At 38.8% G+C, this 12754-nt stretch overlaps 1 protein-coding gene across 1 annotated transcript in view; it reads right to left on the reverse strand.

Moving 5' to 3' along the window:
• Positions 1-12754, reverse strand: part of pde11a (phosphodiesterase 11a) — a 36577-nt gene that overhangs the window by 15697 nt on the left and 8126 nt on the right. Inside the window, exons 3-9 of the mRNA XM_017309265.1 lie at positions 9930-10019; positions 9126-9266; positions 8903-8967; positions 6348-6480; positions 5116-5191; positions 1156-1223; positions 875-1061 (exon numbers count right to left, since the gene is read on the reverse strand). Of these exons, the coding sequence (XP_017164754.1) occupies positions 875-1061; positions 1156-1223; positions 5116-5191; positions 6348-6480; positions 8903-8967; positions 9126-9266; positions 9930-10019 (760 nt within the window). The remainder of the gene's footprint in view (positions 1-874; positions 1062-1155; positions 1224-5115; positions 5192-6347; positions 6481-8902; positions 8968-9125; positions 9267-9929; positions 10020-12754) is intronic.

Genomic DNA, 12754 nt, shown 5'->3' on the forward strand with positions numbered 1-12754 from the left:
ATTTTTAAAAGTTATACAAAGACCCATGAGACAAAAAAGTGAAAATAAAATGTATAATTTCCACTTTGCAGCTGTTACTTCCTGCGATATGTGGTTAAATATATCACACTATAGCACAAATTCCTGATTTAACAAAATCTGCCTCGCCGTCTAAGGTTGTTTTCTTGTCTTTTCTTTTGTTCCTTTTTTGTAGTGTTTAATAAATGTTTGATGATTTCACATGATTTAAGAGGGCAAGTATCAGCAATCAAATATAGATTTGAATTTCAGCCACAGAAAAGGGGCATCTTCCAGTCAACCATGCATCTGTAGTTTCTATTTTTTGAATATATATATATGTATATATTTTGATGGTTATTCTGTCATGTCAATCCTTAGCCAGTCACAGCAGACGAGACTGGCTCTGGTGGAAGTTTCATCCTGTTAAAAAGAAGTCATTCCTTCCCACCGTCACCACAAGCTTTCTCTCGAGTAGAAGTGGCTGCTACAAAGATGGCAACTTGAATTCAACCGAGTAGACTTCAGAGTTAACCTTTTAACAATTAGCATGCTAAACTGAATATGATTTATTTATATTACCAACGCTGATTTAAATACAGTTTAACTTGAATCTGTCAATATGACTGAATTTGTAATGGATTGCTGTGAATCAAAATTTTTTTGACAGATGATACTCTCTTAAAAGTGACATCAGAGACTAACAAAGCCATAAAAACTGCTACAAGTCCTTGAGTTATAGGGTGTACTACTTACTTATCCACATGCAACTTTTCTATTTTGGCTTCATTTGTTCACATAAAAATTTCAGTTTTCTGTGTGTTCTTGCAAAATGAAGGTTAAATTGAAGTAGTTCCAGAACCAGGAYCAAACCATTACATCCTGACAATGTAAAACCAAATTTCACTGAGACTGTGTGTTAATTGTGATGGGAAAATGAAAACAAATTCAATGGGATTTTGTGCCCTTACATCTAAAGCCACTGACTGCTTGGCCCAAGACTTCTTCACCTGGTCATACATGATCGTGTTGTTGATGCCCAATCCACAAAATATCACAAAGGCCTGAGGAAAAATAAGTTAGAATAAATAAAGCACGGTTTCCACAATCAGTCAGAGGATGCTTGGTGTTAAAAATGTGCAGACGGCAGCGCAATACCTCAAAGAGACGCTGGTCTGCATCGTCAAATGGTTTCCCGTCCAGCCTGTTCAGCACTTGAGCAACACCTGATATGCAAAACCAGTTTATGCGTTAGATGAAATACCACTTAGCTCAGCTTGGTGCCGATTCGCCCAAAAAGCTCCACTTTTTCACTGGAGACTAGCAAATATCAAAGAGACATTATGTATTTTTAACAATGGTTAAAAAAGAGAAAAAGCTGCTTTCATCAACTTCAGACAAGGTCGGCATGAACTAAGGAGCACACACTGTTAAATAAAATGACACCAACAGGGACTCAATTAGTCTTCTAAAAGTTTTTGTCTATGACCGTCCTATGGGAATAACCTCTTCCTATCTGACTCCTGCCTTCATATGTATTTTGCTCTAATTGAAAGTAAAAAATTATTTAATAATGTCCAAACATTTGATGAATTGAGGGTAGGATATTGTCACACAATTCATTATCATTTTTTAATTATGCCAAAGAGGTTAAACAGCCTGCCAATACTATGTGTTAATATGACTCATTGGTTGGAAATGAATTAGCTCTGCAGTTAATTACAGTTATATTTATTTTTTATTATGGATGAATTTAAAATGCAGCACAGATGTTTTCTCAAAAGCGTGATTGTTCCTACTGTAACCAGCTTGTGATTTGTAATGAGCTTCGGAACATGCTACTACAAATATTAGCAAACTAAATGACTGCTCAGAGCCTCACGGCCACCACATTAACTCCAACTACACCACAATCCATACTTCCCAGATCTACAAATTTTCATGTTCAGTACATTTTTTATTTTTTTTTTACATAGATGACCTCTTAGGTTGCATGGCTGGACAATGCCGTTTGTTCACCGGAGGCGATCCATGGAGGGGGTGTCGAATTTTGCTTAGAGCTTCACAAAACCGGAGCCGCAACCAGCTCAGCACTGTGTTAACCCGTAAGGAATTTCATCCAACAAAAGCTGAACTCAAATGCATCTTCGTACAGTGGCTGTTTATCATAGCAGGACATGCAGGAAACAATGATTCTGTGGCACAGCAAACAGCCTGTAACCTAAAATGTTCTTGATTTCAAAGAGATACTTAGCTTTGAAGAACTTAAACCTATGACTTGGAGTTGTTGGCCCAGATTTTGATTAAAAAGACCAAAAAACATAATTTTCCCCTTAATAAATACATCAATCAGGTATAGTATTATGTCCACTGACAGGTGACAAGAATAGCAGTATTACCGTATTTTAAAGACTATAAAGCGCACCTCACTATAAGCCGCACCCACAAAGTAAAAAACAAAACAAAAACAAAAACAAAAAAAACTGGAAATTACATATAGCCTATAAGATACCAGCGGCATATAGCCGCACCGGGCTATATGCCGCTGGTATCTCCGCCGCTCTCGGCTTTCCACAAGGACACAGCAGAGGGCTGCGTCCTGAATACATCTGCTATTAAGGACGCAGCCCTGCGTCTCCAATGCCGCACCATGGATTCAACTTAACAGCTACATCATATGAACTTCTTCGTGTTATTTCCTTGATGAGGGGGTATGAATTTGAAAACATTTCTCCGTCCTGCCTGCTGCTAGCATGTGCTTGTTCTAAATGAAAAACAGCACTTTCTTCTTTGATTTCCAATTTTGACTTCCAATGATTCACTTTCTGCAGAAGAGCCCYCTGGTGGTTGGAGAAAAATCCACAGAAAAGCCAAAACACAGAAAAACGTGGGGATAAAAGTAGCGGCTTATAGTCCGAAAAATACGGTATGTTTTAATCAAGACCTCACTTTTTATGACTATGGCGACATGAGGAAGTTTTTTTTTTATCTCCTTAAAGATTTATTTACAGATCAAATATGAAAAATAGTATTTCATGTTGACAGTCATTGACTCAATGTAATCTGCTGTTTCCTTAGAAACCTTTTAAACTACGTTGGTGTTTGATATCCAGTATCAACTGGTAATGTATGTTTGATTGAATTTAAATTATTTCTTTKTAATGCATGACATCTGTTGTGAGTTGGCGCTATGTAAATAAACTTAATTAAACTGAATTGTATATCTTCACCACCACTTTAAATTTGAGGAAGAAAGAAATGTTTAAGCATTTATGTCTTCTATGATGCCTACACTTCTATGATGATTAATTAATGATCTTACAAACTGCCAAACCAACCAAACTGAAGTCTGTTTTTGGAGTCAAACTGCGGCCATACAATCCTTGAAACAATATATAATCATACCTCTCTAAACYTTTTCACATTTTGAAAGATTTTAGAATGTTTTCACAAATAAAAATGGGAAAAGTGTGGTGTGCATTTGCATTTTCCTACATGTCTAACTATAAACTAAAAACTGAACCTCTCATGGCCTTATTTTCTGCAATAGGTTTCGTCTGTGCATGACTAAAACGTCCYATGTCACCAAGATGTCTGACTTGAGCTGTGGATCTGCACTGAATTTTGCAAACGGGGTATCAGAATAAAGGGAAGCTGCACATCTCCTTTTGTTAGATTTCTATTTGCGAAAGATTTGAAACCGTTCATCATTTTAATCTATATCACAGTCATGCCACACTGTGATGAACTGTTACATACAATTTCAGTAAAATAAATTGACGTTCATGATTGCATTGTGAAATAAAATATGAAATATGGCTGGAGAAATGTGAACGTATTTTGAAAGGTGGTGTATTTCTATTTTTTTTTCTACTGCAAGCAATTTCTGTGCAATAAAGGTCTAATTTTTTTTTAGCAATTAAACCCGGAGCAAATTTGCTCTCAACACTCCGTACCTGCTGTGTCTTCAAAACAGTCTTTTAGGAATTACCTGGGATGACTTTCAGTAAATTAAAAACATAAATCTTAAAAAGAGCTATTGCAGTTCAAGCTGCTGTTGGTATAGTAAATCTCAGTAGAACATATCTGACTGAAATGCTAAAAATTCAAAATTAAATACTACTTACAGCCTAGGTTACATTAAAATGAGGGCATACTTTTTTTGTTGTTACTGAATGTATCCTTGACTGAAGAATTTCATCTCTGCTGCTTTGTTTGGGTAATGATTTTTCACTTAACATCCTCAGGTGCCACCCACACACTGCCTTTTCTCTCCCCTCTCACTCTTTCYGTTCGTTTCTCCTTTCTCCCTCTCCCTGCTCCGACGAACGCACAGACACCTACGCAGAGACGCACCCAGGTCTTAACCAGCCATCTGCAGCAGATCTGCTGATCACTTTGCACTCACATAAAACTAATGACTTCCCTGCGTCAGATCTCACCGGACCGAGAGGAGCTGCCATCACCTGCCCCCCCCCCCTCCACCTGCAATATTTCAGCGCCAAAAAAGCGGACGAGGGATCAATGATTTATCAGTGTCATTGTGCTTTTAGCCTGCGGCTGATTCACAAGCATAATGCGCGCTGACAGAAGAAGGGAAACTCCTCCTCCACGTGTGGAGTGATGCTGCAACACAGCATGGATCTCAGCAAACGCGGGCAGTCTCCGCTCAACACATACATGAGCTTCTCTCTGCCCCGCTGTTTGCTTAATGCAGAAAAGTGCATGAATAGTGCTGGACCATTCGTGTATATGTTGGTATTTAACTGTGTAGTAAGCAAAATGTTCATCCAGTGTACTGGTTTCACCRCCATCATCTGTATCATAACTTTCTGGGCACAAGCAGAGGTTTCCAAGCAGAATTTAAGAGGCYTTTAGAGATTAAAAATGTTGATATTCAACAACTTTTGGATTTACTGATAAAAACCRGCAAGGGTTTCATATTCTGGTTTACCCTCAGAAGAAAACTTAAGCACAGTTTTTTTCTCAATATCTTCACACCGGGCCAATACAGCATTCCTGTGGTAATATAGTATCTTCAAATAAACATTTATTACAATTATTTAAACAGATACTATGATATACTGTATTTTATTATTATAATCACAATTAACTTACCAATAATTTGGTGGTTGCTGTTCCATATGGGAACGCAGAGCACAGAGCGAATGTGAAAGTCAGAGAACTGGTCTGCCTGTAAAAAGTGGAGGAWTAAAACAGAAAACATCTCAGAAGTGGGTTTGGCTTTGATTATTTCATAAGACAAAGCTTAAAAGCAAACAGAATTGCATCAGAGACWTCTTTAGAAATTATGTTTTGTAATCTTTATCCACAGGCATTCAAACAATCCATTAGCACTAAAACAAAGTTTTAATGTGTAAAGTTTCAAAGCTACAGCCAAATTCTCTAATAAATGAACGACTAGACAATAAATTGAAAAATTCCCAATGCATTGTGCCATCTGTGGTTGATGGCTTAGCTAATGTCTAAGCACACTTTGTGCTTTTGTGATTTCAACATTATTTCACACCTCAGGTCTTTTATAAGTTTCACATCTGGGAAGTGAGATAACCGTGAAATAAGATAGATTTTTTTTTTTTTTTTTGCATTTTGACAACTTGTGTGTTGATTTGATTGTTATCCTGTTGACAATTCCAACAATAACCATTGTAAGTTTTCTGGAAAACCTCGATATTCATTTGAAATCTCTTGGTACTTCAAAGTAAACATGAAGACTTGCATTGTTGCTTTCCCAGCAAGTAAACCCACAGCACCACAGATCCCCTACCATACTCTAAGGTGGGCATAAGATGATTTTCTACTTGTTTATCCTTTGTTTTACACCAACTGCAGTGTTTCTTAGATGCCTGTCTAATTTGATCAAAGCACACACTTAACATATTTAGGTTTGTGATGGTGGGAAAGACGATAATTTCCTAAAATGTCTCTCTATCAACTTCTCAGCTTGTAATTGGTCTAATGGATGACATGGAGACATGGAGACTCCAAGGTGCCAATATTTAGTGAGTTTTAAAGATTTGTCCGTGTCTTCCGTGTAATTCTCCTCGCTGTGCGAGTGGCCAAGATAAATTTCGGTCTTCATATCAACATTTGAATTATTAAATCTTCTGCCCAACAAGGCAGGAGTCCTGGTACCAATAGGTCGACCCTTTCATCTTTTCTGCCTCTGTTACGCAAGTTTGAATGTCAAACCTTTCTAGGTTGCCTAACAAATGAGCAGGAAAGCTCTCTAAATAATAAGTGAGGCCTTCTTTTTTGCAGAAACCTAGATGTTGAATGATATTTGCCGGGCTCTGTCRTATAAAAATCCTGGTGATGGGACTTTGTACCTCCGCATCGAAGCGAGGATCCTGGTAGGCGTCGCTAATGTTCACAGGAAGTCCTGTTGACGCAACCAGCTCCGCAATGCTGTTGTTGATGAGCCAGTCTGAGTAGGACGATTTTTCCATGCTGTCTTTGAAACTAGAGTTGGAAAGAAAAGAAACAGAACATAAACACAACGCTGAACAACTGCTGAACCAAACGTAAACTCCAGGTTTCAATCCTCAACAAGTATCGTTTTATAATCTGCGACTGTAGCCGAAAATGCATAATTTGATTTAAAAAAGGTGACCCGATTCATCTTCCTAACKGCAGGTTTGCAACGGCTTCTCCCGTTTCTCCTCATGAGCCTTCTCCGATATTCATTTGTATTTAATGAACCTCTCATGCAGCAGATGTCTGTAAACTTCTTCAGCAGCTCATGAAGTAATGAAAATGTAAATGTGCAATTGTCTTCCTTGTTGCCAGACACCCCCACACACTCTGCCAGAGAAACACCTGCATCATCACTGCTCACATCACCCATTGACATTTAATACAGCAGGACCGTCGTTAAGTTTTACCTTCAAAGCCAGCAAGCGTTCTGTGCTGCTAATTTTATCTTTCAAGAATAAAGATAGAATGATGCTGATGTCAGATCTTTAGCTCATGTGGAGCGTGTGATGCGGCGGTGCAGACAAGGTCTTCACAGTGCAGCACAAAATGCATGGCAGTTCACGATGGGATTAACTCCTGCTTTTTTTCTGGGTGCTTTACTAATTGAGATGTTTTTTTTTTTTTTTTTACATCAAATCTGTTTATCTGCTTATGTATTGAAAAGTCTGTCTGTCAATCTTTATAGCAACAAACATTTTAAAGAGAAATAAATGCAATTTAATTTGCTGAATTCATTAACTGTGGCAAAATCGTTATTAAGAAGGTGGTCGTTTAAGTTAGGAAAGTTAAGTTAGCCAATCACAAAATTGCTAAATTTAATAACAATTGCATATTTAGCTTAGAGTTACATTTTCGTCAAAGATTTGATTGCTCTGCGTGTTCCTACTAAGAGAACTTTGACCTCAGGTTTGCTGGTGGTTTGCTGGTGGTTTGCTGGTGGTTCCAAGAGTTTCTGAAAGCAGAGCTTCCAGGTATTAGACTCCTCCTGTGAAACCAGCTCCCAGTTTTAGTCTGTGACGTAGACACCCTATCTTCTTTTAATAACCCTTACAGCTAGACTGGCTTAGGTTATCCAGCAACACCTCTATGCTGCGAGAGGTGTTAGGTTATGCATTTTTTGTAGAAATAGCAGAGATTACTTTTACATACATTTCTCTGTGGTTAACTGTTTATACCTGTGTCTCGTTTCTAGACAAAACCATTAACGGAACTATTACTGCGACTATCTATGGGATGCTTTTCATCCCATAGAAAGTGTTCCTCGGTCAGTGCATCTTTGTTCTTGCTTTCATGAAAAAAGCCACTAATGTAGCTATTGCTGCAGCTCACAATTTGTACTCTGTTTTTCATCCAATAGAAAGCACTACTGGCTTAGTGTGTTTTTGTTCAGCTATTTCTTTGTTTGTCTTTCTCTCCAATACATATTGGTGCTTATTTGTTAGCCATTTCTTTTTTAGGCAAAGACAATGACAAAGAATTTGATCCCGATAACTCTGCATGATTGTTGTTGTTGTTTTTTCTCAAAAAAAAAAAAAAATCTGACTCAACTTATTCGTTTAGTTGTGTGTATTTTGTGACAAAGCCACTAGTAGAACTATTGCTGCCATGCAGTCCTTTTTTCCCCCATCTATCGAGAGTACCACTGGCTCATGCTTAGCTTTGCTTATTTCCTGAATGAAGCCACTGAAACAGCTATTGCTACCTTCAGCACTTTACCAATTGTCATTATACGGGATCATCTGAGGAACTGGATCTGAATATGTTTGTTTTAGGATGAATCAGATTGATTTGATATCAATCTTTAACTTATTTGAGCCCATATATTTGAATATTTATACCTATTTGTCTTGATGTAATATATTTGTAGTGAATTGGTGCTAAATAAATAAAACTATAGTGAGTTGTATAGTTTTGTGCTGTTCAGACTGCTTGTAGAGGCCAGTTATGGCCACTGCTTTGAGGTGACGATATTAACTATGGCAAGCATTCGAGGGTGAGGGGGGGAGGGCTTATTTGTCTTCCCTTCAAGCTTGTTTTCATCCATAAACAGCCCACACAATATTAAGTCTCTTTTTCTCCACTCAGTCATGCCTAGCAGAAGCAAAGAGCAGCAAAACAAAAATCATTTAAGGCTTCCATCGTGCATCTTCTGAACGGAATCAAGTTTTATGCCCACAGCACTTTCAAATAGTCACATTTTTAAAAGTATTTCATACATATTTCTTGCATTTTATGTTTTTTGGTTGTTTTTTTTACTATGTCTGTGGTGGCAGAGCAGATGATGTTGGTATAATTTCTGTTGTGAACATATTTAATTTGGGTTTAAAATGTTACATTTTTAAATGAAAAACCTCAAGGTGTAAAATGAACAACAGTTTTCCAAAAGTTATCGAAGCACAATACAAACCTGTTTTCAGTGTCTGCACTGCATTTTGGAGACAGTAGCTCAAACGACTTAGTGAACTTGACCACCTGAAAGATGTGTGAAGGAAGAAGCATTTAAAGATCTGAAGACAGATACTAATTAATAAAACAAAACCGAAGCAGACAAAGAGAAACGGGTTACACACGTGAAAACATAGTTGGACATACACATGGCAGGGGCAGCAGAAGGAAAAGCAAAACAGTACCGGTGACTCAATGTCCTCCAGCAGCTGGACGGAGCAGCGCTCACACTTTAGCAGAGTCTGGGCGCGGTGCATGATCTTCCTGACGATCTTTTCCAGGTCAGTCTGTTCCTCAAACAAGTCATTGACCACTTCCAGGAGTGCCTGAGCGCCAGGAACGGAGAAAATGTTATGCTGGGACCATGTTATGCTGGGATGTTATGCTGGAACCACCTTGGACGATCTGAAAGCTCATGAATGCTAATGCATTTGCAACACATAAGAAATCGGCTGGCAGGCAAGAATAAGAGCCTCTTAAATAAATGTGTTGTGCTTCGCGCTGATGTTGGAATCTAATTACTATCATAATCCCTAAACCATAAACCAAAGGGATGATGTAGTGTAATTGATTTCCTCAATACAAGTAAATTAGACCCTTTTATCTAAGGCAGAGCCAGTTCAGTTTAATATGCTGGCACCTAAAAATGAGGAGGGAATCTCTCCTCATTTTCCTCCTCTGCTCTGGGATCTGCGCTCTTGTTATGCTCCCTCCGATTACATGTGACTGTAAGACATGAATTAGAGGATCTCCTCGTATTCTCAAGTAGATTTAGGTCCTACTCTGAATAACAGGCCCATCCCCCTCGTCAGATCCTGAGAAAATGCTCATGCAACGCTGCATGGCACCGTGATTTTCCACTGCGACGCCAGCAAGTGGGCTGCTGCTGATCAATACCAAGCCTCAATGTCAGCATCAAGGGGGGGGAGGGAGTAAAGCTGATCCTTGGAATGGGAGCTTTATCATCCCATCGGCCTCGTGACCCTTACCCGACTCCGGTCGTACTCCTTTCTGGAGGCAGCGAAGAGTTGAGCATTGGAGATTGCAATACCACAGAAGGGGAGGTACATCTGCAGAACCTGTGGACACAATGAAAACTCATAAATACTGTAATATGATACGAGCATTTTTTTTTTTTTTTATCAAAGAAGAGCTCTGTCACATCGCAAATGTCAATTTTGCCCACTGGCAGCAATGTTAACAGCATTTATGCAGTGCAGTGCAAAAGGCGTGGTGAACTTTTTCACGTCTTGTCACCTTACAACTACAAGCCCTACCCTTGCTAAAGAACAAACTGCACATGTTTCCTCTGGTATTTTGACAATTTCTCTTTAACGACGATGAGCTCCAAGTCTTTGAGACTAAAGGGTCTCCTTTCCGTCGCTCTAATGTGCAACTTCTTTACATTTTGCCAGAAGAAACATGTTGGTAGCTTAAACTTAAATCTAACTCTTCCTGGGGTATGAGTAATTCTGAACTTAGCTGCATCCAGGAAACAGATGAAACTGAGCAACGAGACCAAACGTGATGCTGTTTCAGCTGTCCTATGGAAATATCCTATAATGATCTTCCAGAAAGACCGTAGTCATCAATAAGCCCAGCGGGAGTGGATTCATTAGCAAGCAGGACGTGGGGATCTGCCCATGGATCTGCCTGCGGAGCGCACAGGCGAACTCCGAAGAAGCGCTGCTCTTTATAATTACATTCTGTCAGGCAGCCCAATACACAAGGTTGCATTATAAACAAGATGTTTTTGCCTGGAGCCCTTCGAACTGACCAATAAAAAGCGGTTTAATACCAATAATTAAAAAAAAAAAAAAAAACAGAGTGGCCAAGACCATTGGGGACACTCAGTTCCTTCTAACCTCAATGGCTTCCTCTCCCACAAATGATATTTATTACGAAACAAGCCAAGAAAAATTACATGCCACTTTATTTCTCCAGCAGCTCTCGGTGTGAATAACTATGAGGTGACTTAAAGTACTGTTTCACTTTCCGCTGCACTGCTGAGGAGAGGCCAGAAATATTTTGGTGAGAACTGCTTTCATAAATAAAACTCAAACTTTGCGGAACTTTGCGGTCAAAACACAAAGGTTGATTTAGTCACATGAACAATACAAATACAATACAAAAACAGGTATTGCCCCTAGCTAGGCATCAACATAATGTGGTTGCTGTCCGAGAAATGTAGTGTGCTTAGTAAGCATTAAAAGAATTAAAAAAATKAAAGGAGATACATAGCATAAATGTAATATATTGCATTCTTTTGAGGTAGTTATAACCTTTAAAGTAAGCAACAACTAAAGATTTAGCAGAAGTAACTGCTATTTTAAAATCTAAGAGGTATAATTCAAGGGTTTTTGAAGACATAACTTATTTTGCAGCTGTTGGTTAAGAAACATTGGCAGTAGCTACAAAACATTGTGCTTCAGGCTGAATCAAGTCGCTAAGCAAGTTGAGTAACCTCACCCCTAATATTAAGCTAGCTGCTTTAAGCTCAAGTATCGTGTCAGGATCCCAGCATTTTAAAATGATCAGAACAAAAACCAGCACAAAATCCCTGAATAAACTCAAATCAAGCTATATGTCGTCTGTGTACTGTCTGATTTTATATCGGTTTTCCAGTCAGAATTTGCACAAGTTAAAGCTTTAAAAGAATGGTGTATAAGTTTTTTTTGTTTGTTTGTTTTTTGCATACAGCTTGAAAAAACTGCTTACAAACCCCCCCCATCCAAAAAAACAACTGAGTTTTCCATTACAAGCTGAGTATTTTTAATTTTTAGTGTGATGCTGACAGTGGAAGAGACACAAAATACCAACTATTTTTGCGAAAAGCATTTTGTTAAATAGAAATGAATTTATTTAATTAAAAAAAGACTTAAAACTTTGTATTCTCAGTCTTCAAATTCAGAATAATCCAGTACTGTCTATATATATTAGAGGTGTGCCGATCGATCGGCCACCGATCATAATCGGCCGATTTCCGTGAAAAAGTGTATGATCGGTGATCGCCGATCACGGTCTCCTGTTGCCGATCACACAAACCGATCACYTGCATTTCATTTCGCAGCCTGCCTGTGCACCTGGTCTCCTCTTTCCTTCACATTGCGCAAACACGCAGCAACAAATCCTAAGCGATGAGGAACTATAACACACTGAGGGACGTTTGCGTGTTGTGGCGGAAAATTGAAGCACATGGGGTGAAGCACGTCAAAATGGATCAACACAACGAATCTAATATGGTATAAAAACAATGCCATACTTGATGGAGTTTGGCTACATCAAGGCTCACTGCAATAAAAAAGACATATGGAGGATCAGATAGCAGGTAAAGCAGCGCACAGCTACAAACACTCACCCGGCTATTAGCATGACGGTCAGAAAGCTAAACAAATAACCTGTAAAATTATTTAAATCGAGCGGCGATGTAAGACTGGTTGGTTCTGCAACCAGCCTTACTGGTTGGTAAGGCTGGTTCTGCTCTCGCTGTTGAACCGCTGCTACGCGCTACAGGTAGTAATATTTCACATACGGAGCGTCGCTTCTGCGCCACCTGGTAGTGACTCTCACACCAAACTTCCACTTAAAGCTGCAGCATCTAACTTAAAAAAATACATTTTACATTCGTATTAAAACTTTCGCCGTCCTAACATGAGACAGATGATCTCTAAAAAAATAATCGATCTCCACCTTGTTCTGCATAATTACTCCGCTCAGTCAGAAACAGCCAATCAGAACTAGCAGTAATCAGCTAGCCGCCATGCTATCAGGAAGTTTTCATTCAGTAACTCTGGATTGTTTATTGTAATGGAAC

Source organism: Poecilia reticulata, linkage group LG2, assembly GCF_000633615.1.
Source record: "Poecilia reticulata strain Guanapo linkage group LG2, Guppy_female_1.0+MT, whole genome shotgun sequence".
In the NCBI taxonomy this organism is placed as follows: Eukaryota; Metazoa; Chordata; class Actinopteri; order Cyprinodontiformes; family Poeciliidae; genus Poecilia; species Poecilia reticulata.